Consider the following 25,979-nt stretch of genomic DNA (forward strand, 5'->3'; position numbering starts at 1 on the left):
TTAAGAAAACATAAGTAAGGAATTACAAATTGAGTATACTACATGTAAGATTTTCAATATCGTACTAAGGGAGAGGGTTTAGCCGGATTCTTTGCTTAAATCATTGACATAGAACATTATTGCAAATTTTATTAATTCTAGTTTTGTGCAGTGGAGCTTTTTGTTTCTCAATTCAAATATTTTTTCAGTTGTATTGCAATGCTGGGTCAGTACTTGAATTTAACTCGTTATCACTTAAAGGAGCAGTTCGACTTAGAAGTGCATCTTTTACAAATTATTTCCATTTGTAGGGTTGAAAATTCTAAAAGGAATAGTGTTTGTTTGATCGCAATACGTTCAGTCATTACCGAGTAACAGGGAAAAAGATTTTGTGATGACGTCATACGTGGGCAAGTTGCAAGAACAGGCTTCCAAAACACAGTGCAAAGCACTTCGTTTTTGCAACGTTGTAAAGTGCGATTTCCTTTTACAGAACCGATTGCAAAGACTTAGAAATGTCATCTGCACGTAGAAAATATCTGATGGCAGGCTACACAAGTTTTTATAACATTATAAAACGTAGTTTTTCCTACAAAGCATAAGTTCAGCGTTTTGCAAAAGAAACTGAAAGTTTCAAAACCAATACGATTTAAATAGATGGCAGACGAGATTGCTACAACACCCACGTACCTTTTCTTTAATCATGATTCCGATTCCCAAACATAAGTATGTTTATTTTCATGTTTTGTAGCAATTTTTAATGATGATCCTATAATTTTGTGCTTCAATGTATGTATAGGAGCGTGGCATATGCGGCAAAAATGAAATAACATCTTTAAAGTTTGCCAAAATACGAACAATACTTGACCGGTTAAATTTGTTTTATTGTCATTGTTTTCTGAGGAACAGCTCTCGTCACCCGTTTCATCATCATTGTCACTTGATACAGAAAAATTAAACGATGAATCAATGTCCTGAGGAACGCTGTCATCGTCACTGATTTCATCCACAAGCCGGTATATTCACATTGTAATTATATTTACATTTATTTATAATGCAGTACCTTCACATCATGAGTGACACCGTCGCTATTTACCTCTAATGCCCCGTCTAGTCTTCGACCGTTCAATTGCGTCTTGTACGATTTTTACGTAGGTAACTGGACATACATCGGCGCTTGTTCAATGGCTCGAATTCTAAATCTTTCAATATATTGGAACATTCTTTCTCAGTTTGCGGGTATACGATTCTCCTGGCATTAGCTTTTCTTTCAGTAAAAATGACTGCTCGAATTCGGACTCTTCAAGATGTTTGGAACAAATATGAGTTTTCATTTGGCACAAAATTTTTCCTGATTTTCTTGAGCAATAATTTATATCGCTCTGGTGATTTCTTACGACTTGGAAAAGAAATATATATACAGATAGTGATCAGAAAAATGGAAACACCTGTAGTTGGCAACACGTCAGATGTATGGGTTGGCAGTGATGTCGTGGCGCCCGCAGCGCCGGACCGCTGGTGGTGGTGTGTTAGGTCGGTCTCAATACTACGTTAGGCGCAGTGGAACAGCAGTGTCCAGTGGCTGCAGCAGACGGAAGTAGTGTAAAATGGGAGACCTCTCAGATTTTCAGAGGGCAAATTGTTGGTGCGCGGTTATGTGGAGTGAGTGTGACGGCAGTGGCTACTTTGTTAGGTGTGTCGCGTGGGACAGTGTCGAAGGTGATGACGGCCTACACAACACACGGGAAAACCACATCGGGGAAGCGGAACAGTGGGCAGAAGAAAATCATGAGTGCCAGGTCACGCCGGGTATTAAAACGTATTGTCACGCAGAACCGTCGTGCCACTGCGGAGCAAGTGACGGAGGAACTCAATCAGCACCTCCCCCACCCTGTTTCGACAATCACAGTCCGCCGCGAAGTACATGACATGAACTTACGGGGTCGTGTTGCACGGGCCAAACCGCTCATCAGAGACCATAGCGCTTTCGCACACCGCAAATGGTGCCGCGACCATGCAACTTTGACCGTTGAGGACTGGAAACGTGTGATATGGTAGGATGAGTCATACTTCACCCTATTCCCAACCACGGGCCGTGTTTATGTGGAGAACACCCAAAGAAGCTGATGATCTGCAGTGTCTCCGCCCAACTGTGAAACATGGCGGCGGCTCGGTGATGCTGTGGGACGCCATACCATGGTTTTCATTGGGTCACACTTAGCGGACGAATCACTGCCAACGATTATGTCGCAATTTTAGGAGACCACTTGTATCCTATGGTCCGGATGTTGTTCCCGGACAATGACGCCATCTTCCAGGATGATAATGCACCCATTCACACAGCTGGCGTTGTTGCAGCGTGGTTTGAGGAACATCGGGATGAAGTTCAACACCTCCCCTGGCCCACGCAATCCCCAGATCTCAACATAATTGAACATCTGTGGTCCGTCTTTGAAACACGACTCCGGCGATGATTTCCACCTCCATCCTCTCTCACAGAACTGGCCGATGCCCTGCACGAGGAATGGTGTAAAATTCCACTTGCTACCATTCACAACCTCTATGCCTCCATCCCACGTCGCATCAAGGCTGTTCTGAAGGCAAAAGGTGGCCCGACACCATATTAATCTGGTAAGTTGCAATTTCGTTCAGGTGTTTCCATTTTTCTGATCACCATCTGTATATATCCTCGGCTTTACTGCACGAGAATTGTAACCGAAAACACAGCACATGTTAGGCATTTCAACCTCACTTCACACACAGCACGAGTTGTACTAACACGCGCTTTCTACTTCGCACCAGTGTTTATTTCAAGAAATGTTTCCGGGGCACACAGTATTTTCACACGGTACTATGTTAGTTACTATTATAGACGTATTATTTTAGTCTCCTCCAGGGGGAAGGGCACTCTCAGAGCTCCGGGTGTCAGTGCCCCACTCAAAAACATGTATGGAAGATACACTGCTTCGCACAACACTACGTAATCACTGTTCTCTCTCTCTCTCTCTCTCTCTCTCTCTCTCTCTCTCTCTCTCTCTCTCTATATATATATATATATATATATATATATATATATATATATATATATATATACTATTGCTGTAGGGAAAACACAAACAAAAACGTCCCTCAAGAATTCAACACAAAGCGAGACTGCTAACAAACCCAAATCAATATATTTAAAATTCACTCCACTAAGTTTAGCAGCTGCACACAAGTGTGTGATTGCTGACTTACACTGAATTCCTTGCTAGCCCACGTGTGACGTCAGCATTTGTGATTCATCAAAAACAAACGCCTATAGAAGCTGAACGAGACGGCCAATCAACATTTTAAAAAATACGTGTTTCTTATTTTTTTAAACTCTTTCTATTGCACCAAACTGCTTTTTAACTCAAACTGTTCCTTTAATCTAAGCCAGACAGGTACACTTGAGTACAATATTAGTATGGGCCTGTATACAGAAATTACTATTTGCAAGGTAGAACTATTTTAAACTGAGTTCCTCTCAGTCTGTAGATTTTTCTCTCTTAGAAATAGGTAGAACTTAGAAATTTTAAGAAATATAATTTTCTTTATTATTTGCAATGACATTTTGTGCAAAACATATTACTTATGATACAACTGACTTCAGGTCCTTATGCATACGCACTACTCAAATTATTACCTCATATATATACAAAGAATATATGTACACAACAAAAAAAACTTCTTTCAGAAACACAACATACATTTTAGGATTTAAATACAACATTCTACATAATAATGATCATAATTTCTTGTCTCGAAATAACAAGAAAATTCGCTATTTTGAAATTTTATTATATCGAAAACTCACACTTCGATCTTAGTTACACACTCAATACCATAACTTCTACTTATGAACATTAGATTTTTCCATTATACTGCTTTTCACTAAACTTTCGTATTTTGAACGAAGAATATGTTACAAGTGTGAAATGTCAAACTGATCAACGAATTTAAGGAAATGTAATTAAAACTATTGCGTTGTTCTGTTCCATGGTGATTTAAGCGAATACTTTAACTGTTCTTCTGTCCTTGACATCACTTCTCTTTAGTTAAACTATAGTACTAAAATCAACATCAAACTACAGTCATTTTATACACAGAAAAATAATTTCATTTAACATTTCCCTATTTTTTAATATTTCTATTAAAATTATACTTTTATAGGAAACATGTAAACAAACAAACATGTAGTCCTTTTCCTATATAAACTGTGCTTTTTAAAAAAGGTACAAGAACTCGTATCACAAGTGTACAAACAAGTAAAGAAAATCTTCTGAACTCTTACGTTGGAAAGTCTGTACTCACTGCCATCTTCAAACTCTGAAATAAATAAATAAACATATATATATCAGTATATATATCCTGGTTCACTCTGAAGTGCACATTCAAAAGTTTACATGTAATTGAAATGTCGAAACTATGAACAAGAGCGAATAAAATAAATACTGAAGATTACTATTTATTGTCTACTGTCAATGGAGAAATGTGTAATGAAAAAGTCATTGATCACAAACATTTCTTGTAATCTTCCCTTATGCAATTATGTTGACGGAATAATTTCTCAGATATGAATTATAACTGTCAATCACTTGAAGGGACGTGGTAAAATCATCTGAACATACAAATACAAGGCAGTGATGCAAACTTGAAACAATATGAAATCCCATGTCGAGAGGCAAAAAATCCCATTTTACATGTGAATTTCCCATGTTATGCTAATTACAAGTATATTAAAAATTAAATTTCTCAGTGTTAGTCACTTTTTACAATATCTAAATGAATAAGCCTTAAATTTCGATCTTCTCGAAAAAATACATATATGCTGCTTATTATCCCTTTCCGAGAAAATAAAGTCAAAAACTCCCACGATATAGGATTTTCCCACAGGTTGGCATCACTGATACAAGGGAGGAGGGAACATATTTTAATACACTGAAACATAAGCCCAAACTAAGTTCAGGCGGCGACGGAAAAATTATAAATATTGGTGTTTAGATTTATTTTTTTATTTAAGATAACCTAGAAAAACCTACTTTTAGAATATAACAAACGCTTCTGCCTGTAGTCATTACATTTATACCAAAAATGATTTTAAATATGCCTAAACCACTGTTTCTAGGCCCGACTAGTAATTACCTGTCTCTCAAGGTACTAAACTTAATTCTAAAAGAATACGTAAGTTTAATCTTTAAATACATGCACAAGATCTTATTGAAACAATGTATAATGCAGAAAAGGCAACTGGGTTAATAGAGGAGATTGCGTAACGCAAATTCCACTGTGTAGTTGCAAATAGAGGAGGTTTAATATAGAGGTAAACGTAACGCGCATCAGGAATGCGTGCAGGATATAGTATTAGTTGAAAAATCCAAAAATAGTCAGGAACTAAGGGTAAAGTGGGATGTGGATAATTATTATCCTAACTGGATTAGCTTGCCAAAGGATAGGATCCACGACAGGCTTTCGTTTCTTCACCGATGAGGCTTCAGGTTTCTTAAGCTACAGATAAAGCGTTGAAAATAAATTATATGTTTCATTATAAATCGTTGTTGCGTACAATCGTTGTTGTATACGGATATCTTAACCGTAGTGATAGCTTACGTATTCATTTTTCATATAACTGTACATATAGTACATTGAACAAAATACAATGAATTATACCAATTTCTACAATACTAATGTCTGGAAGTTATGATACTCTAGTTTGTTTTAGGGCAATTTTCATTGGTCTTAAGTAACATCTGACACGCTTTATGGTTGTCTATATTATTCTGTTTGACTGTACATTAACAATACTTTCATTATTGTGATGTTTTTACACACTTACCTTTATTCACCTCTGGCGTCAGCATGCCGAGACTGTCATGTACACAATAGTCACCACTAAGTTTATGCTGTTGCTACAAGCGATGTATCCAAGTCACCATTACTCAGAGGCAAACGTACACGCCACGTTTCGATGGTAAATTCCATTTATCCATTAGTCAAAGGTACCTTCTACTCTTTAATATTGGTGTCATTAAAAACTTGTCTAACCCATGTCTGAGTGCGGTACAAAAGACTGAGAAGCTAAGACATCAATCAGTAACCAACGTTGCTATTACCTCGGGAAGTAAATATACTGTGTATTTAAGTATTTTTAAAAATCAAAAGTTAAAAAGTAACGTATTATCCTCAGCACACACAAACTATAATGTCCGTACATTACGCAGATTTAGGTTGTAATAGGAATGCACAATGTATTAGTAATGAGTGTCTAAGCCGCTTCTAATAGACTACCCTATAGGAAATAATCTCAACGTATTATACAAGGACAAAGTATTGACCTTTCCAATGAAATAGTAATATTATGAATGAAATAATATTAAGGTTACAGTCCCGCAATAAAGTCATGTTCAAATAGAAACACCCACTTATGTTACCTACTTTTGAAGACTCTCCATCAGTACGTCCGGAGGAAAAAAAAAATCTTCATAAGAGCGATGAATACATGCCTCTAATTCTGCATTCCCACTTCCAAATAATAGATGTAAACTTCTTGAAGAAATGTGGGTGTTGCTTTAAACAAAACTAATTCTGTGCGATATGCTGATAGTTTTTTACTAAACGAATTGGTATAATCAAAATTTTCAATGGCATCATAGTTTCCGAATGTACCGGCTACCGAAGCTAAAATTATCAAGTTTGGAACATATTACAAACTACTATGACAATCCAAATATTACTTTATATAAATGAAATTTAGTAAGTATAACTGAAAAATATACAGATAATTTTTACCTGTACGATGTGCTTCTTGTTCATCTGAAACCACCTGACGTTGCTCTTCTGGAAAAATTTTAATGAGTGTCCAGTGTATGAGCCTGTGTAACCATCTGACTGCAACGCCAATATCCTCGTCTTCGTGACAATACAGAATTTATGGGGGAAAAAATGAAAAATTGAAACAATAAATCCTGTAAAACATTTCACGATCATAATTCTGAAAGATTATATTCTTTTGACAAATACGACGCAGAATTTCATTCTGACATTAATCACAAAATACAAACGTAAATAGCAGATTTTTGTATATTGAGCACACATTCCACATGTCCATTTGAAAAACTGAATGAACACTCATTCACTTGGTCTTCCTTCCGGAACGGAGTTTTCACTGGATGACAATTCTTTCCTAATAATTCAAGATATATACACAGTTCACACATTTTTAACATTTTTTTCAGTCTTCTCTTAGTGCTTCCATCTTGCCAACGTGTTGCTGAAATCCAGCTTTGTTTCTGCTACCGCTCTCACTTTGATGTAGGAAGAGGCTTGAAGTAAAAACAGACCACAATATCTATAGGTACATTAAAACTATTTTCTTTTTACTTACGAACTATTTTCTTGTAAAAGTCAGAGGTACTTTTACAAGAACTACGGTGTCCTTTTATAGACTGGCAAAATACAGAATATATTAAAGATAAGATCGTGTCGAAAGTATACTACGTAGATGCTACCAAATTATTATTATCAAAGTTAAGTTATTGAGAAGAAATCAGGAAACAATATCCTTATACAAACTGGAATCTAGAACTATAAAAGCAAACATCTGCATCATTTGCCTATACATCAATGGATGAGTCAAGTAATTCTGTTACTTCTACTGTCAACTAAGTGCAAGGTTTCAAAACTCACTTTTGGTTTCAGAAAATACGTCTGCTAGGCAAAGGAAACATAGGGCGTTTCTATGTTTCACATTACTTTCATGTAAATATTTCCTTACCTTTCTGATTTTCTATTCATATGCTCTTTCAGGCTTCTTCTTCCCGAAATTTGTAGTTCTCGTTATAATATTTATGGATCAACACTGAACACTGTAAGTTACACATGTAGCTCGTATCTTTGGAACCCACCGGAATAAAATCCTGAACGATTGGCGAAAATACGTCACACTTGACTCATCCAGTTTTCCGACTAAGTTTGTGTATCATCATCTCGAAACCTTGACATTTAGCACACTATTTTTTACTGTCTTTTTCAATTTGCTAAATTTCTTTTGCAAATATTTTTTGATTCAGAGCTATTTTCTTTTATTTATTTATTTTTTGTTTTAAAGATTTAAGTAGCCCCCTGCAAATAGAAATAGATAGGTAGGATTAGAGTTTAGCGTCCTGTTCAGTATCGAGGCTATATGAGACGTGAGCTAAAGCTTCACATGGAATCTGAACCACATGAGCTTCTGCCGAGAATCGAACTTCGGTCTCACGTGCACGTTAACCATACAGCCACGAGGGAGCTTTCCCTACAGAGAGAGCTTACAAATGATGGTTTTATCAAGTGACCGTAATTTCGAATGTTTTTCTATTATTCAAAACACGTTCGGGTCATAAAATATTTTACGTCAACAACTTTTATAACTAAGTATAAAACTGTCTGTGTATTGTGTATAAATCAAATCCTAACACTATACAGAACTAGTTTTGAGAATCTACGCATGCAAATATTCTCTGATTTTAGAGTAAATAAGTGCAAAAAATACTTTAAAAATTTAAAATTACTTACCAATATGTATACTAAATGTAAATGTATCCACATTAGTCATTGTTACAAATGGACATTGTGAAAAAACAACTACTTCTGAAACTTCTGAGATTCATTTAACAGTAGAAACGACAGTACTTGCAGAGCAGGAACTAATCATAACGCTCTTCTTTAGCTTCTTTCAAGGTTCTTTCAAATGAAAATATAAAAGGAAAACTTAATACAAAATAATAATGTGCAACCATCATTATTTCTTTGTTTATATATAAAAGAACTCAGAGAGAGAATTAAAATTAGTTTAGCATTATAAGTTAACAAATATGCATTCTTAAGTCTAATACGAAATATCGTATCAATGATTACAATGTTTATATTATTACGTAGATTTCGCCAATTAGTTTGAGTACAATTACTTGACAGAAAGCTTACATCTTCATTATGTACGAGATGTTTGCCCCATTACCGTTCCAAGTGTTTTTGAAGTTTCAGAATTAAACATAAAATAAATTAAAGAAATAACAAAAGGAAGTTGGTTAAAGAAAAAACAAACATTCTATACTTATAATGCAGAAGTGTTGCCATAAAAACATTTTTTTAAAATCCATTCAGAAAATATGTCAATCAAAATACACGAAAATTAACTTACTATACGTGCAAAAACTACGCATATAAACAGGAAAGTGCTCTCTATACAAGCTATTTAAACATGAACAAATTCAACTGGCAAGTCATTCATATTTTACATACAAAAAATGAAAATTAAGAAAAATGATAAAATAATTTCCCGTACACTGTTTTGTACATTCTCAACATAAAATCAGATGTACTTTTTCGTTTTCAAATTACATTATATATATATATATATATATATATATATATATATATAAACTTTATTGTTGTTTCCTTCAGATTGTATTGCTTATGCGAGATGGATGAAAATTCTCACAACGGAGAAAAAAATTACGCATGTCTTTATTTTTTACTCTGAGTTGTAGTTTAAAGATTCTGTTGACGATATCAAAGCGTTTTAAAACCATTGCACCATCACTGCAAAATCGCTGCATGATAAAATAATCCTTTTGTGTGACGTCATGGGCTCTCCGTCCGAAATATCAATTCTGAGTTCAACACGAAACAATGATCACCACAAAGCACCGAACTATTTTGAAAGTCCACGATGTCAGATGCAAGCATGAATTTGCACACAGAAAGACCTAGTACATTCAACAAGATTTCAGAAAGTAATTTCAAAATCATTGCCAATTACCAGAAGCCACTGATAAATCATTTGCTAGTCAGTTTTAAGTCTTTTTTTTTTTCAAATTACACACACAATGATATACAAAGAATAATAAAATGCACAACTGGAGTTTTAAAACCCACAATAATAATAAACGAGAACTGACACTTTAATTAATAATCAATTACCCCATGAAAATTTCATTAATGATTTCATAACAGTTTTAAATTGAAAAAATCTACTAATTTTCTTAGTCATACTTTAGTTACAATTAATGCTATTTAATACTAGTAAAGATACTTTCAGCATTTTAGAGCTACGTTAACATCCCTAACAGATCCCTTTACATAAAATGAAATCTTACATTTTAAAAATTTTATGTTACTCTACATTGAAGTCAATCTTTTAAAGGACATCTTTGTTAAGAAGCACTTCAGTATAACACTATATAAAACATCTCAATCGGGGCAAGTTATCGAATATTTATTTAGCCAAGTAAATTCAAATGCGTATAACGTCACGGCATAACTGTAGGACGTAAAACGAAGATTTCAGTGGCTCATTGCACTATCGACTAAAAAGCGGAATTCTGTTCGTCTATGATGTACAACTTCATATACTATATTGTTATATAATAAGATCAAGAAATGACATGATTCAGTTAAGCTTGCTTACAATTACTCACAGATGTTTTTACAAGACGACCATATCTTTTTCAGACGATGTAAAAATCCAAGAAAATAACTTTCTTTGAACACAAGTTTTAAAAGGGTCAACTTTATATTTCCCGCTCCAATTGATATCCTTTACACTAGCCGTGTGCAACAGCCGGCCCGCTGGTCAATTATTGAAAACAATAATTATTATATTTTTTCTTTTTTACAAAACCTGTTAAGAGTGAACTGGAAATGTTCCATCGATCATACAGTGCGAAACGTGGTAACGCCCTGAAGACAAGCACTTGGCAAGCGCAGGTACTTGCGGGAAATTTTCCTCGGTATAAGGATTGCTAGATGTACCGACAAAGTTCAAAACACATTATTTTGCTCCTGTTTAGTGAATAAATAGTTTGGTTAAAAGTATAACAGTTGTTTTGTGTTATTATGATGAAAATTACGATGAATATGTTCCATCATTTAATACTATACTATTCAACTGTTGTAAAAATCATATACCTACAGTGAGACCCGCGACGCCATTTAGTGCTCTGTGATTGGCCCGCCCACTGTTCCAAGTTGCACACCCCTGCTTCACACAGACATGAACAATGGCTCTATTTTCCATCATGAGAACAGTCGAAGTAGGAAATAATAAAACAAACAAATCTTGCTATATACAATATCGCATGTTCGCTGATACCCTCTTCCTTGAGGATGCACCTCACGCGGGCTCTCCTACCCTTACGCGAAATAGATCCAACACTTGCTTGTAGTGACCATTTAGCACATTGGTGGGTGTTTTTCGCAAACTGCACCGAACATGACATATGTAAAGATAGGGTGGCCACGGTGGATCAGTGGTACAGAGTTCACCTTTGGTGCATAGGATCCCTGATTCAATTGCAGTCCACGCTAAGTAAACTTCGTGGTGAACAAGCAATACGCACGTGGTTTTTCACGGGATCTTCCCGTTTCCTCCCACTCACTTCATTCCCCCATTATCATCCATCTCATTATCACAGTCTCCCTCAGCCTCGGTGCATAATCGTAGGATGTTAAACTAAACTACAAGATTAAGAACTGGAGCGTATAATATGAAGTTAACCCAAAGGAACAATTGCAATCAGTTATTCAACCAGTTAAAACTTATCACATTTGTGAAACCAGATGTTAAAATCATTTTACTTTTACAGAAAAAAATTGCTTTTGCGACTTACAATGGAAATCAGAATATTCCATTATTAGCAATAAAATATGAAATATCTCAAGACTTAGGAAATAAGTTTCACATAATAATAACGTATAAACAGAGGACAACATATTAGAATTAAAGCACAATACATAATTCAGAAAACATTTCTTATTACAATATCCTTCAAAAGACGTTCAGAAAACTTCAAACAATCAGCTTCTAAGCTCAAAAATAGTGCTTTTGGCGTAAGTCCTCTATAAATAAATCTGGGATAGGTAGCAGTGCGCTATCTGAAAATTTAATGATTTCCCGTTTTCCTAGTGTCGTGTTCGGGAAATTTCTCCTAGTAAACTGCCAATTGACGAGTTTGATGTAGTAAGGGCGTAAGCGAGTTTACGCACTTTTTGCATTAAACGCATTTGTGGATTTTGTCATGCTTGTTTAGCCTCCTGGTAACATTTCACTTCAATATCGGAATAAAATGCTGCATATTACATTGTTTTATATAAGAAAAAATACTACTTAAATTTTCAACATCGTTTTTCTCCAACTGCATGTTTCAGACTTACGCCCTTATTGCATCAAACTCCTCAATTACAGTAACAAAATTAAGATGATATACATAACGGACAAATATGAAGATATTTGAGAACTATAATAAGGTATACGATTCTTGTAAAGCAGTGATTGTAAGACAATGGAAAATTAAGACAAAGTTATTACAATAGCAGGTTCAATTCAATTTATTCAATTTACAACAACTAAACTTAAACTAACTCGTTATTTTTCCATTAAATTTGACATAATATTACAAAAATGCAGTTACTACTTTATAAAGTACTATACATATCCGTTTCAAATAATACATCATTATCGCAATTTTATTTTTATACATTAGTAGAAACAGAAAACAAACTAAATTACTGCACTTAACGGTAATAATATATACACCACACACATATAATATATAGGGAAAAAAATATATATATATGTAATCCTCTTACATTTCAGCTAAAAATATGAATATATGGTCATTAGTTACAAGAAATTGTACATAAACATTCGCAAACTGAAACACTTCTAGGGAATTCATTCATGAAGTTTATGCTCTCCTGCATTAAAAGTTTCCCGTGTTTGCTTCCACATACTGCTAACACGCACAAAAACACAGTTTCCACACAGAGTATTGGGAATCAGCAGTAGCCTAGTGCGAAATATATCCGACACATCCAGAATTAGATATCAACTTGATCATCTAATCCAGCACGATATTCAAATACTGACAAATAAAGCCTCCGTAACAGTCTCCTTGTGATATAATTCCAGTCTGTGCTATTAGCAGGAAAACTTGTGAATGGAATGAGGGTATGAAATTGCACATTTAAAGAATGAAATTATTACATTTAGGCCACTCGTAAATGATTAAGACAACAGTGGAAGCGACGAGTAGCATTTTCGTCTCTGATTATGCTGATCTCCCAAACAGGCATAAGGGAACAGATACAAACGAAAGGTAGTCGTTCCAATTGCCCAGGATCAGACGTGGACAGTCATGGTAGGTCACGTCACTAACTTCAAAATATTGCCAGCCCGAACTCTCTCAACTTTACGGATTTATCTACCTGAGATTTGACATATTGGACGAAATGAAAGGCCTTATAATGCAGTGTTGCACTTTATCTAGACACTGGTTCCAGCAAATTAGGACATGAAACTTCTAAAAGTAGTAGTGTTAAATAAAACAAAGGTTGGCACTATCGACCATTCCTGACACGTTTCCCTCATGTTTTTTCTCTATTTCTAATCAGATTCGTCTCAATCGTTTTCGAGTGGTCGAATTAATACTACACGCATACATATATAATACTATATATAAATATATGTATACAATATATAATGAACTATTTAGCAGAAATTACTTAAAACATAATCGCTATACTAAAAAAGTATACCATGAGCCCTTTCGCTAAATACTTCATCAGATAAATAAAAGTAAATAAAAAAAACTGGAAAGCGTCCAGGATTAATCAGTATCACCAGTTTATGTCTGAGTTTAGTGGAGGATGATCAACTACTTACAGCCTGTTAACACTGTTAAGTAACCATGTGATCCCTATTCCAATATAACGCCAATTTGGATTTTTCTCAGCTTTTCTTCTGTTCCTCCAGTTTTCTTTTCTGGTTACTTTACCCCTCCGTGTACGATGAAGCGCTTTAACAAAAGTACTCATGGCACACTCTTCACAGTATCACGATTAGGATTCTGCTATTTTTTTGTTAAGAAAGTAATTAACTTCATAGTTTTACTTTGTTACAGCTAAAATAAATAAATAAATAAATAAATATTAATAGTGTTTTCAACAGGAAAAAAATCCTTACCTCTTCTTACTTACCTCTACTAATCCAGGAATCTCATCTATTTCACTTGGCAAAGTATTATGTGTCTCAGCAAAATTGTCTCTCATCGATTTCACTTAGCAAATTCTACTTTCACTATAATCTATTTCCACCAGAAATAGTTCGCCAGTAATTTTAAGATTTCAACTTACGCACGTACACACACACACACACATATATATATATATATATATATATATACATTTTTTTTCTTTCTTTCTTGCCGAAATTTTCTTTCTTTAAATCAGTGTCATGAACAAAATTGTCACTTTTATCTCCAAATGATACTTCAAACTTAAACAACACAACTTTTATATCACAGTAATATTGGATATGCAAAATTTCGGTGCAATTCCAGTCAAATTTAAAGTTATTTGAAGAAAGATAAAAATGTTTCGGAATGACCACTTTCTCCACACTGCAACTGCTCGCCCTAATCAGCGTCCACATCTGAACTATCAACACTAGCACTTGACACTTCACACAATTCCAAAGACTGAACTGAATCATTATCAGTTCCTATATCTCTATCATCTTGGTCCACTGTCTTTTGGTAAACAATTTCCTTCACTTCTTTTTGGCTAATTTCATCAACACCAGCCTCACACTTTACAGCTCTCGATTCGTCCGTCAGGGTTTTGTTGTTTGTTACGTCTACATTCAGTTCTGTTTTCACGTCACTATTTTCTCCTTCCTCCTGATTCGTATGAATTCTTTCCTGCAGAATTTCGTTGCTTCCAAAGTAACTTTTCTCACATTTATCTACACTGAACACTTGCCCTTGGGCGGAAATTTCATTCTGAACGATTTCTTCTTCAGTTGATTCACTTTGTTCAGGTACATCTAAATGTTCACTACTCTCTGAGTTACCATCCTTCGTTCGCTCTTCTGCCTCTGGGATTATACAATCAAGTTTCTTGTCTTCCTCTCGCCCATCAACTTGCTGCACAAAGTCAATACGCGGTGCTTTTGTTGTTACATCTAGATTTTCACTTTCTGACGTCTGAGCTATTATATCACGTACTCTGTTACCCACTTCTTCCGATACTTCATTCACAGACTTAACAATTTTGCATTGGCTCTCTCTTTCCTTGTTTACACAAACTACATCCGAAGAGAGTTGTTCATTACCTTGAACAACCTGTTCACCTTGCGCTTTAAGTATCCCACTCCCTTCCTTTTCAACTATATCCTCATGCACAATTTGTAGTTGTTCATTTTCTAATATGCGACTCTCACTCATGTCTATTAAGTCATTTCCAAATACTTCAGAAGTCTCTTTCAAATATTTTTGTTCGGAAGATTTACTTGCTTTTGCTTCTTGAAAATCCGAAACTGGGTCTTCCGAAAATTCCGCTTCTACAGATTTTTCTTTCAAAATATTTTGTTCAATCATATTTTTATCTCGTGAATCTTCATTTAACTGGAGTGAGCTTTCTTTAGTTTCTTCTTGTTCATGTCTTTGCTTTATCAATGGTGATTGTTCAGTAGCACACACGTTCTTTGGAGGAACCACCAAGGAGGAACCTGAATCCTTATCTGACTGCACTACTCTATGTTCTACTTCGCGTATTTGCTCCTGAAATGTTACATTACCTGCTTCCATTCTAGTTTCACTTGAAACATCATACACTGTACTGCCTTTAATTTCTTCATTGTTAGTTATATGTTTCTCACGACTCTCTACCTCTGGAATTGCTATAGTCAGTTGTAAGTTTTCGCTTGTCTTTAGCTGCTCTTCTTTAGAAGTTCCCTTTTCTGTACAATAAACTGTTTCCATTTGCAATTCATCAGTATTTTGATCTGTGTCTTCAATTCTCACTTCACCTGACATTTTTCCCTCGCTATTTATTTCTGCCGCAGATATTTTTGTTTTGCAATACTCCGCCTGTTCATTTTCAGCCAGATTCTTAGAAGATTTCGATATTTCTTTTTCAAACATCTTGTCTTCAATAAACTTCCTAATCTTGCATATATTTGCCTCCTCCTTTCCCCTTCTATCCAGTTGCCCTTCCTTTTCCGTATCTTCCTTTATTGTCCCTTCATCATCTACTCTGTGTGTATCTTTTTCAGGTAAAGTTTCACCGATCTTGACATGTTTCACTTCCTTCTGAGTTTCAGGTACTGCTGTCTCTTGGCTGACCATGCATTTTTCCATATACGATTCCTTTAACACATCTCGCCTTTCCTTTATTTCTTTCTCTACAAAGGAGTTCGACGCAATGAACTGATCTTCACTATCAGCAGATTGTATTTTACAAAATTTCTCAGTAATTATTTCAACTGGCTTTGCTATTGTTTCATCTGTTTTTGAGTTCAACTGATCATTATTTGCTGTATCTGAATCATTATTCAATTTACCTAAATCTGTGATTTGAACCAAAGGCTCCGATTTCGTAACCTCTTTTATACAATATTCCTCTTTACCATTTGAGTCGTTTTCATTTTCAGCTGAACTTTGATCAACAGTTTTTTCTGCAAGTTTAACCACTGTGTTTGTACTGCTCTCAACCAAAGCTTCCATCTCCTTGTTTACATGTGTATCTTTGTTCAATGTGCAATCACGTTCTTGGCATAGTTGAATCAAGGTTGTTTGATCTGAACCACATTTTTCTTTAACATCTAATTCTGTTTCCTCATTCTCGATTTTCTGCATCGCTTCTTTTCTACTTAACTGCTGTTCCAAATCTTCAACTAATTTATTTCTTTCCGTGAAATCATTTTTCGTGTCCTTGTCCACTTCGACTTTGCTAGCCCTACATTCATCTTCGCAACCATCACTTCTCTTTTCTTCTACTTCGTCTCTCATTTTCAGTTCAGATACTATTTGGTTCTTTTTATCTGTACCGCTTTCTTCATATTCGACTTTGGCATCCTCACATTCATCTTTGGAAGCATCACTTCTCTTTTCTTTCACTTTATCTCTTATTTCCAGTAGATCATGTTCCGCTATTATCTGTTTCTTTGTATCGATTTCTTCAACACATTTCTCTGCAGTTTGACTCATCTCACCTTCTAACTCAGAAGTAATCAAACTTTCAATGTCTCTAGATTTTGCTTCAGCTAAAGCTTTGATATCTATTACTTCGTAAGTCGCTGTTACCACTTTGTCCGTGACTGTTGTAGAATCCACACTTTTGTCTTCCAAGTTATCACTTATTGCACTTGAAATATGTGGTTGTTTGTTTTGTTCGACACGATTATTTAAAACTTCCTCCTGCATAGCCAAATTTCGTTCTTCAACAGGATTCTTCTCTACTTCGGAAGTTTTTACCTTACTGTTTTCTTCAGATATATTTACCACTTTACTTAACTCAGTTGTCATTTCAGAGTGAATCGGCTGACACCTTACAGTTTTTAGTTCTCGTTTAGTTTCAGTTTCCTTCATTTTCGATTTTCCTTCCGAATCTTTTGCTTCAACATCTCTCTTCATCTCATGCGAATTTCTCTCTTCGGTATACTTGGTCCCATCTATTTCCACCAGCACAGAGGAGGTAGTTCCTTCACACGTATCTATGCTCTCTGCTTGAGGTGATATCTGACTGTCTGTGGTCTGTTTCTCATGTTTACTTAAATCGTTTCTAGGTTCATTTGTAATACTTTCTGATTGATTTTCAGAGTTTGAATGCAAATCATTTTCTTCTGCAAATTCTTTTGCTTCAGCTGATGTTCGTCTCTCCTTACATGTATGATTATCTGTTTCATGCTTTTCTTGCGAATAAACTAAAGGAACTAGACTGTGCACAGTAGTTTCCTGTAGTTGTCCTATTTGGTTTTCTGGTATTTTAGAAACAGCCCGGTTCTCATCTGAAACAAGGCTCAAATTCTCATGCGAAATCAAGGACTTTTCTTCCTGTTGGTAATCAAGCCGCTGAACATCCAAATTTCCTTTTCTCTCTGATGTTAAGAGACTTTCAGTTATCTCAGACTTCACGTGGGATTTCTTAATAAAGATGAATTCCTCTGAATTTCTCTGCTCTTCTGTTTTTGAATCAATACTCTGTCCTATAGCTAACCCATTTTTCGACTCATTTTGCCTACCTAAGAGGTCATTACTAGGTTCCTGATGTTTTTCAGTTTGCTGGAAAGCCACTGACTCTTGTCTATCCACTTGATCCTCAGGAAGCTTCTCTGCAGATGATATACTGTCATTAAGCTCTATCACAGTTTTATTCTCTACGGCAGAACTTTTATCATATTCCATTCTAGATTCTTCTCTCACATTGAATTCCTGGGTGCTACTTTGTTGTGCAGTTTCAGAGGCACTTTTATGTTGGATTGGCTGATGACTATCAGTAATTCCACCTTGTTCTGAAGTATGCGTAGTTCTGCAAGATTCACTCATGGAACTGGGTTCTTCTTTACCGCTTGAGTTATAATCGTCTTTTACTGAACTCGTTTCGCTACTTTTTACGCTAGAGGTTTTATCAGACTCCGTTCCAGTTTCTCCTTTCACGTCGAATTCCTGTGTAATACTTCGATGTGCAGTTTCGGGGGTATTTTTTTGTTGGAATTTCTGTTGATTATCACTAGTTTCACTTTGCACTGAGGTCTGTGCAGTTTCGCAGTGTTCACTTACGGAACTGGGTTCTTCTCTAGGAATAAGGTTATGATCGTCTATTATTGAAGGCACTTCTGTACTTTCTGCGGAAGGGGTTACACTAGACTCCATTTCACATTTTTCTCTTACGTCGAATTCTTGTATACTACTTTGATATACAGTTCCAGAGATATCCTTTTGTTGGACTGACTGTTGATTATCATTAATTCTACTTTGTTTTGAAGTGTGCGTAGTTTCGCAGGATTCACTCACGGAACTTGATTCTTCTCCACGGGTAACGTTATGAACGTCTTTAACCGAACTCACTTCGCTATTTTTTACGGTAGAGGTTTTATCAGACTCCACTTTAGATTCTTCTCTCATGTTCAATTCTTGTGTACTACCTTGATGTGCAGTTTCAGAGGTATTTTTTTGTTGGAATTTCTGTTGATCATTACTAATTCCACTTTGCACTGAGGTATGTGCAGTTTTGCAGTGTTCACTTACGGAACTGGGTTCTTCCTTAGGGATAAGGTTATGATCGTCTATTTTTGAAGGCATTTCTGTACTTTCTGCGGTAGGGGTGTCATTAGATTCCATTTCACATTTTTCTTTTACGTCGAATTCTTGTGTACTACTTTGATATACAGTTCCAGAGATATCCTTTTGTTGGACTGACTGTTGATTATCATTAATTCTACTTTGTTTTGAAGTGTGCGTAGTTTCGCAGGATTCACTCACGGAACTTGATTCTTCTCCACGGGTAACGTTATGAACGTCTTTAACCGAACTCACTTCGCTATTTTTTACGGTAGAGGTTTTATCAGACTCCACTTTAGATTCTTCTCTCATGTTCAATTCTTGTGTACTACCTTGATGTGCAGTTTCAGAGGTATTTTTTTGTTGGAATTTCTGTTGATCATTACTAATTCCACTTTGCACTGAGGTCTGTGCAGTTTTGCAGTGTTCACTTACGGAACTGGGTTCTTCCTTAGGGATAAGGTTATGATCGTCTATTTTTGAAGGCACTTCTGTACTTTCTGCGGTAGGGGTGTCATTAGATTCCATTTCACATTTTTCTTTTACGTCGAATTCTTGTGTACTACTTTGATATACAGTTCCAGAGATATCCTTTTGTTGGACTGACTGTTGATTATCATTAATTCTACTTTGTTTTGAAGTGTGCGTAGTTTCGCAGGATTCACTCACGGAACTTGATTCTTCTCCACGGGTAACGTTATGAACGTCTTTAACCGAACTCACTTCGCTATTTTTTACGGTAGATATTTTATCAGACTCCACTTTAGATTCTTCTTTCACGTTGAATTCCTGTATACTACTCTGATGTGCAGTTTCAGAGGTACTTTTTTGATGGACTGGCTGTTGATTATCACTAGTTCCGCTTTCCACTGAGGTATGTGTAATTTTGCAGTGTTCACTTACGGAACTGGTTTCTTCTCTAGTGATAAGGTTATGATCGTCTATTATTAAATTTAGTTCTTTATTTTCTACTGCAGGGGTTTTATTAGACTCTATTTCACATTCCTCTTTCACGTTAAATTCTTGTATACTCCTTTGATGTGTAGTTTCAGAAGTACTTTTTTGTTGGATTGGCTGTTGATTATCAGTAGCTCTACCTTGCTCTGAAGTTTGGGCACTTTTGCCGGATTCACTCACGGAACATGATTCTTCTCTTGAGATAACGTTATGGTCACCTTTTACTGAACTCACTTCGCTACTTCTTACGTTAGAGGTTTTATCAGACTCCATTCTAGATTTCTCTTTCAAATTGAATTCCTGTTCACTGCTTTGATGTGCAGTTTCAGAGGTATTTTTTTGTTGGACAGGCTGTTGACTATCAGTAGTTTTACTTTGCCCAAAGGTGTCAATTATTTTGGAATATTCACCCATAAAGCTGAATTCTACTCCAGGAATACCGTTATAATCGCCTTTTATTGAACTCCCTTCGTTATCTTCTACGGTAGCGGTTGACTCCATCCTAGATTCTCCTTTCACATCGAATTCCTGTGTAATACTTTGATATGCAGTTTCAGAGATACTTTTTTGTTGGACTGGCTGATGACTATCAGTAGTTCTACTTCGTTCTGAAGTGTGCGTAGTTTTGCAGGATTCACTCACAGAACTTGCTTCTTTTCTAGGGATAACGTTACGATCGCCTTTTACTGAACTCGTTTCGCTACTTTTCACGGTAGAGGTTTTATCAGACTTCATTCCAGATTCTTCTCTCACGTTGAATTCCTGTGTACTACTTTGATGTGTAGTTTCAGAGGTACTTTTATGTTGGACTGGCTGTTGATTATCACTAGTTCTACTTTCCCCTGAGATCCCCATTAATTTACAGTATTCACTTACGAAGCTGAATTCTACTCTAGGAATAACGTTATGATCGTCTTTCATTGAACTTGCTTCTTTCTTTTCTACGCTAGAGATTTTATTTGACTCCATTCTAGATTCTTCTGTCACACCGAATTTCTGTGTACTATTGTGATGTGAAGTTTCAGAAGTATCTTTTTGTTGGATTGGCTGTTGATTATCAGTAGCTGTCCCTTCCTCTGAAGTCTGGGTACTCTTGCCGGATTCACTCACGGAACTCGACTCTTTTCTAGGGATAATGTTATGACCGCCTTTTACTGAACTCACTTCGCTGCTTTTTACCGTAGATGTTTTGCCAGACTCCATTCTAGATGTTTCTTTCACATCCAATTCCTGTATACTACTTTGATGGGCAATTTCAGAGTTACTTGTATGTTGGATTGGCTGTCGATAATCAGTAATTCTAGTTTGCTCTGAAATCTGCGTAGTTTTGTAGTATTCACTTGCGGAACTGGGTTCTTTTCCAGTTTTAATGTTAAGATCATCTTTTACTGAACTAACTTCTTTATTTTCTATGGTGGAGATTTTATCTGACTCCATTGTAGATTCTTCTCTCACATCGAATTCCTGTGTACTTCTTTGATGTGGAGTTTCAGAGGTACTTTTATGTTGTAGTGTCTGCTGATTATCAGTAGTAGTTCTCTGCTCCGAGGTTTCCATTATTTTACAATATTCACTCATTAAGCTGAATTCTTCTCTAGGAATAAAGTTACGATCATCTTTTACTGAATTTATATGCAATGAAGAGTCATTTTGATCTTGGGGTTTAATTGATGTGACCTCACTACCATTTACCGGTTGTTGTTTGAGTTTCGTAGTATTACTAAGTTGAGACAGAGAAAACATGAAAGATACTTTCTTGTACATAAAAGTGCTGTGCCTCTTTAAACTAAAGTTACTTGAATGCAGCAATGATCTTTGCCATGCTTTTTCATATGCCTGTGTCCTCAGAGGTGTGTCCTGTAGATTCATATTGAACCACTTACCAGCATGCTTATTTTTCTTTTTATAACTGAGAAGTAGTTTTGAATTACGCAACAATTTTATATTAGAACAAATAACGGAACTCTGAACTGAAAATCTGAAAGCCTCTTTCATGCTTTCTTCACTTTCACCTGAAAATCCTGAATGGAATTTTAAAGAAAACATAGACATATCTTCAAATTCTTCTCCATTATAAAAGGAAAACAACTTTTCTCTGACTGATTTTCTAGGCAATAAGCCAGGATGACCTCGTAATGTAAAATTTGGTGTGCTTTCTTTGACGTTCTTGAGACTATCACACTTCTGAAATTTTCCACTGTTATGGGATACTATTGTATCAACTGATTGTGTTCCTTTTACAGATTTTTGGTACTCGTGCAAATTCATGCTCTGCTTAGAGCCTGACAATTCTCTTGTTTTCGTATGTATTTCATCATTATTTGTTTCAGATGACTGCAGATCAGCTTCTCGTCTGCGTTTATTTTTCTTTCTAAGCTTTTTGCTAACATCTGGACTCATATTTTCTACTTCTTTACGTAAAATAGAGAAATCCAAGGCCGAACAATTATATTCGGGAGCCTGAGAATGTTGGACAAAATTAAATGACTTAATTTGAGTGTCAAAAGCTTCTTCCAGCATTTTTGGCTGATTTTCCAAACTGAATTGAAGTGATTTCTGCAAAGGCTTTTTAATTTTTAATTGTTGAAGTATATCTAAACACTCATCTAATATCAGCTGATTTAATTCTTTCCTATTAAGCTTAACAGTTTCAATTTGATCTTTCTTAGGCACAGTACTTATAGGTTCCTTACTCTCTGATTTATATTGACCACTGCTTTCATTTTCTAAGTCAGGTGTAGTTGACAATTTGCTACTCTTTTCATTGACTCTCGCAACCGCTACATGTTTAACAATTTGCGTCTCATCCATACTTGTGTCTGACAATGTTATTTCATTGGAAAACTTTTCTTGGGTTTTTACAGCTGGAAGTTCTGCTGTTTGCAATTGTGTAAGAGGGCCAGTGACAGCAGACAATTCTCCAGCTACCAACGGCATCTGTTTCTGATTAGCAATTTCATTATTAGATTCTATTTGAGCTTCCTTTTTATTTCTGTTTCTTCTTCTCTTTCTCTTTCCTTTCTTTGCCTGTACTACTGTCTGTGTTTCCGGTTCATTAACATTCTCTTTCATAGCACTTTCGTAGTTAATATCTGTTCCACTTTCTCCATTGCTAATTGTTTGTTTGTTGATAATTTCTCCGAGTTTTGTATCTGTTCGTATGTTCTTCTCAGTTTCATTTTCTTCAGTTGACGGAAGTTGATAGTTCTGGCAATTATCTTCACTATCTTTCTGTATCTCATTTTCAGCTTCTCCAATCATAGGATGATTCTTCAAAGTGAAAGGTATTTTCTTAATCTTCGTTCCTATGGCTGTCTGAGGTTTCAATGTTGGTTTGTCCGCTTTTAATTTACTTATGTATGGTACAGAAAAATCAAATGTCTCCAGGGTTTTGCTTAGTGCAGTAGTTCCCTCATAATCAGGTACAAAATCAAAATAAAGCTTTTCTTCGTCTTTATCTCCAGAAGTAAGTGTTTTTGAACTGCCTGGTGCAAATCTAAACGATTTCTTTGCATCTTCTGAATCCTGTAACAATGGTTCTTGTAATTTCAAATACAAATTTAACATAAGTCTTTGTGGGTTCGTGTCTTTGATTAAGCGCAATTTAGAGAGGCAGATATTACGTATATCTTCATTTAATTGCCGTTTTCCTAACTTAGCGCCTTGCTCCACAAGATATGGATCTGAAAGAACAAAAACATTGATATTAGTTAAGTATATTATAAAAAGCGCAACCTATCAAACATAATTACTTTGATATTTTCCATAAGTAGAAGCTTTGCTTTATTATAATTAAATATAAACTAATTATTTGCTGAGCAAAACTATATACTTTCATTAAAATTCATTAATTTTGTGTAATTAGCAACAATAGAATGCATCTATATAGAAATTTTCAAATAAGTATAATTGAAAGGGATTTGCTGCTGCCAGTAGCCAATTAGAAGAAAGATATCTTAGCTGTTGTATGTATATACAATTGTAAAGTTATCCTGTCTGTATCACATATGTCTGATGAAGCCAAAGAGTCAGTTGGCGAAACTGTAACACGTGTTCAATTTTAATAAAAATATATAGTTTTGCTCAGCAAATAATTAGTTTATATTTAATTATTACTTTGTGTACACTACCTAATGTAAGGAAATAAGACACTCGGAAAATCTGTGGCCATTGCGAGTATCAATACACCGAACGAACTATTCTCGATACTGGAGGAGCTTCCTTTGATAGCACATTAACCTTCAACCTTACGCGGTATACTACAAATTAAATCATCAGTAACATCTTGTAACAGGCGGCACTATTCATCATAGAGTAAATGGAGACCATATCATTATATATACAATTTTAGTTATAGACTATGCCAAACATTTCCCATTGGAATTATATCCGGGGATTAGCAGAATCATGACAAATTTTGAACCCTATTTTGCTTCTTCTAGTGGCTGATTAACTTTAAAGTACCATGCCATCCATAAAATACATGCAATACTTCGTGTGTTTCAAGAAAGAGTACCGATCAATCTTTAAATAGCTTGATAAGGTTACTACGATCATCTTTCTGAATTGCACGCCACATTTGCGCTGCCACACTTCACCACACGATGGTGAAATTACAATGAATCGTGGTCTATCAATCGCTTTCATACCTACTGTCAGAGAAGTGCCAAAATCGGTTTTCTCTCGAAGAATAAGCATTGTGCTTTGTTGCACATGATGATGGCCATTGTGACTTTGTGCCATTTGTTGTTTTGTAAGTAGAAGCTTTTTATGCGATGTGTCAGTACATTCCCACACTATGCAAATACCAATGGACCGTTGGTATTGATCTACCAACGTAGTTGTGGTGGCACAGGCAAATTTCGATGGCTTAGTCCCTGTAGGAGAGGCGTTGGTTCTAGTCGACCTACGCATACCTTTTCGCCCTATTTGTGCTTGTAACGAAATCATTACAAAGAACAAGAAGATTGGAATATGATTTTTCAAAAAAGGAAAAAGAAAGAAAAGAAAAATAAAGCTAAAGCTAAAGTGTTTTAAATAACACTGCGAATTCTGAAAAATTAATGTACAAATTTATTTCCGAACGATCTTTGTTCATCTTGATAAGAAAAACGACTACTGGAAGATAAAGAGAATGAGAGAAAGAATTTCTTTGCTCGGGGTCATAGGCCAAGGTTTCCCTCGCTTCTGCACTTCGCGTCTGCTCGTTGGCGCTGGAAGTCACCTCGGCACGTTGACTTGAAGAGTGATTGCCAAGAAGGAAGGAGTGGTTGGTTGATTGTTTAGTTTAGCGCAGCTTTCTGCAGCGAGACTATATCAGACGTGGACCTACAGTTTAACGTGGAATCCAAACACGAGCTCCCTCCGGGAATCGAACCCGGGTCTCTCACGCCAAAGGCGCGTACGCTAACCGCTTAGCCACGAAGGAGCTCTGTAGGAGTGGTTGGATTCTTTGCTCAAATAGAGTATACATAGAATTCAACACATTTATAGGATTGAGTTCTTGTTCCTTCGATCGTTTGGTTTTTTGCTGAATGTGTTGTTTGAAGAGGCAGAGAAAAATAAGAATAAATCGAAATAGTGAGTAATTTCTTAAAAGTGAATTGTGTGAATTTTCCAAGCTGTGATTTTCTGTAAGTTTTGCAGTTGTGCCTGCTTTGTGGGTTAAGATTTTAAGTGAATGAGAATGAAGAAATGCTTGGTATCGCTCTTACAGTAATAACAAATGTATTGGAATGAGTTTTGATCAAATTAGTTTTCCTTCTTTGCGTATGTTTGATATTTTTGCAAAATTCAGTGAGTTATTGCTGTGCGTGGATTTGAAGGTTAGCGTCCCTTTCGACCTACATTTAAATTACTCGCGTTTAACTTAACTGTTTAAGTTCCTCACTGAAAAACCAGGTTTATTGTTGTTTGGGCAAT

At 35.7% G+C, this 25,979-nt stretch overlaps 1 protein-coding gene across 3 annotated transcripts in view; it reads right to left on the reverse strand.

Annotated features, from left to right (window-relative positions):
* Window positions 1-3,533: 3,533 nt before the first annotated feature.
* The window catches only part of LOC145660470 (uncharacterized), a 164,159-nt gene continuing 141,713 nt past the window's right edge, over window positions 3,534-25,979 (reverse strand). For 2 of the 3 annotated variants that reach the window (XM_081725534.1, XM_081725535.1), the window contains exons 9-12: window positions 14,017-23,740; window positions 8,554-8,721; window positions 6,790-7,322; window positions 3,534-4,329 (exon numbers count right to left, since the gene is read on the reverse strand). In XM_081725534.1, the coding sequence (XP_081581660.1) occupies window positions 14,454-23,740 (9,287 nt within the window). In that variant the 3' untranslated portion in view covers window positions 3,534-4,329; window positions 6,790-7,322; window positions 8,554-8,721; window positions 14,017-14,453. Of the gene's footprint in view, window positions 4,330-6,789; window positions 7,323-8,553; window positions 8,722-14,002; window positions 23,741-25,979 lie in introns of all 3 variants that reach the window. The other variant, XM_081725536.1, reaches the window with a different exon arrangement.

The sequence above is a fragment of the Thermobia domestica genome, chromosome 9, assembly GCF_964235325.1.
Source record: "Thermobia domestica chromosome 9, izTheDome1.hap1.1, whole genome shotgun sequence".
NCBI classification, from domain to species: Eukaryota; Metazoa; Arthropoda; class Insecta; order Zygentoma; family Lepismatidae; genus Thermobia; species Thermobia domestica.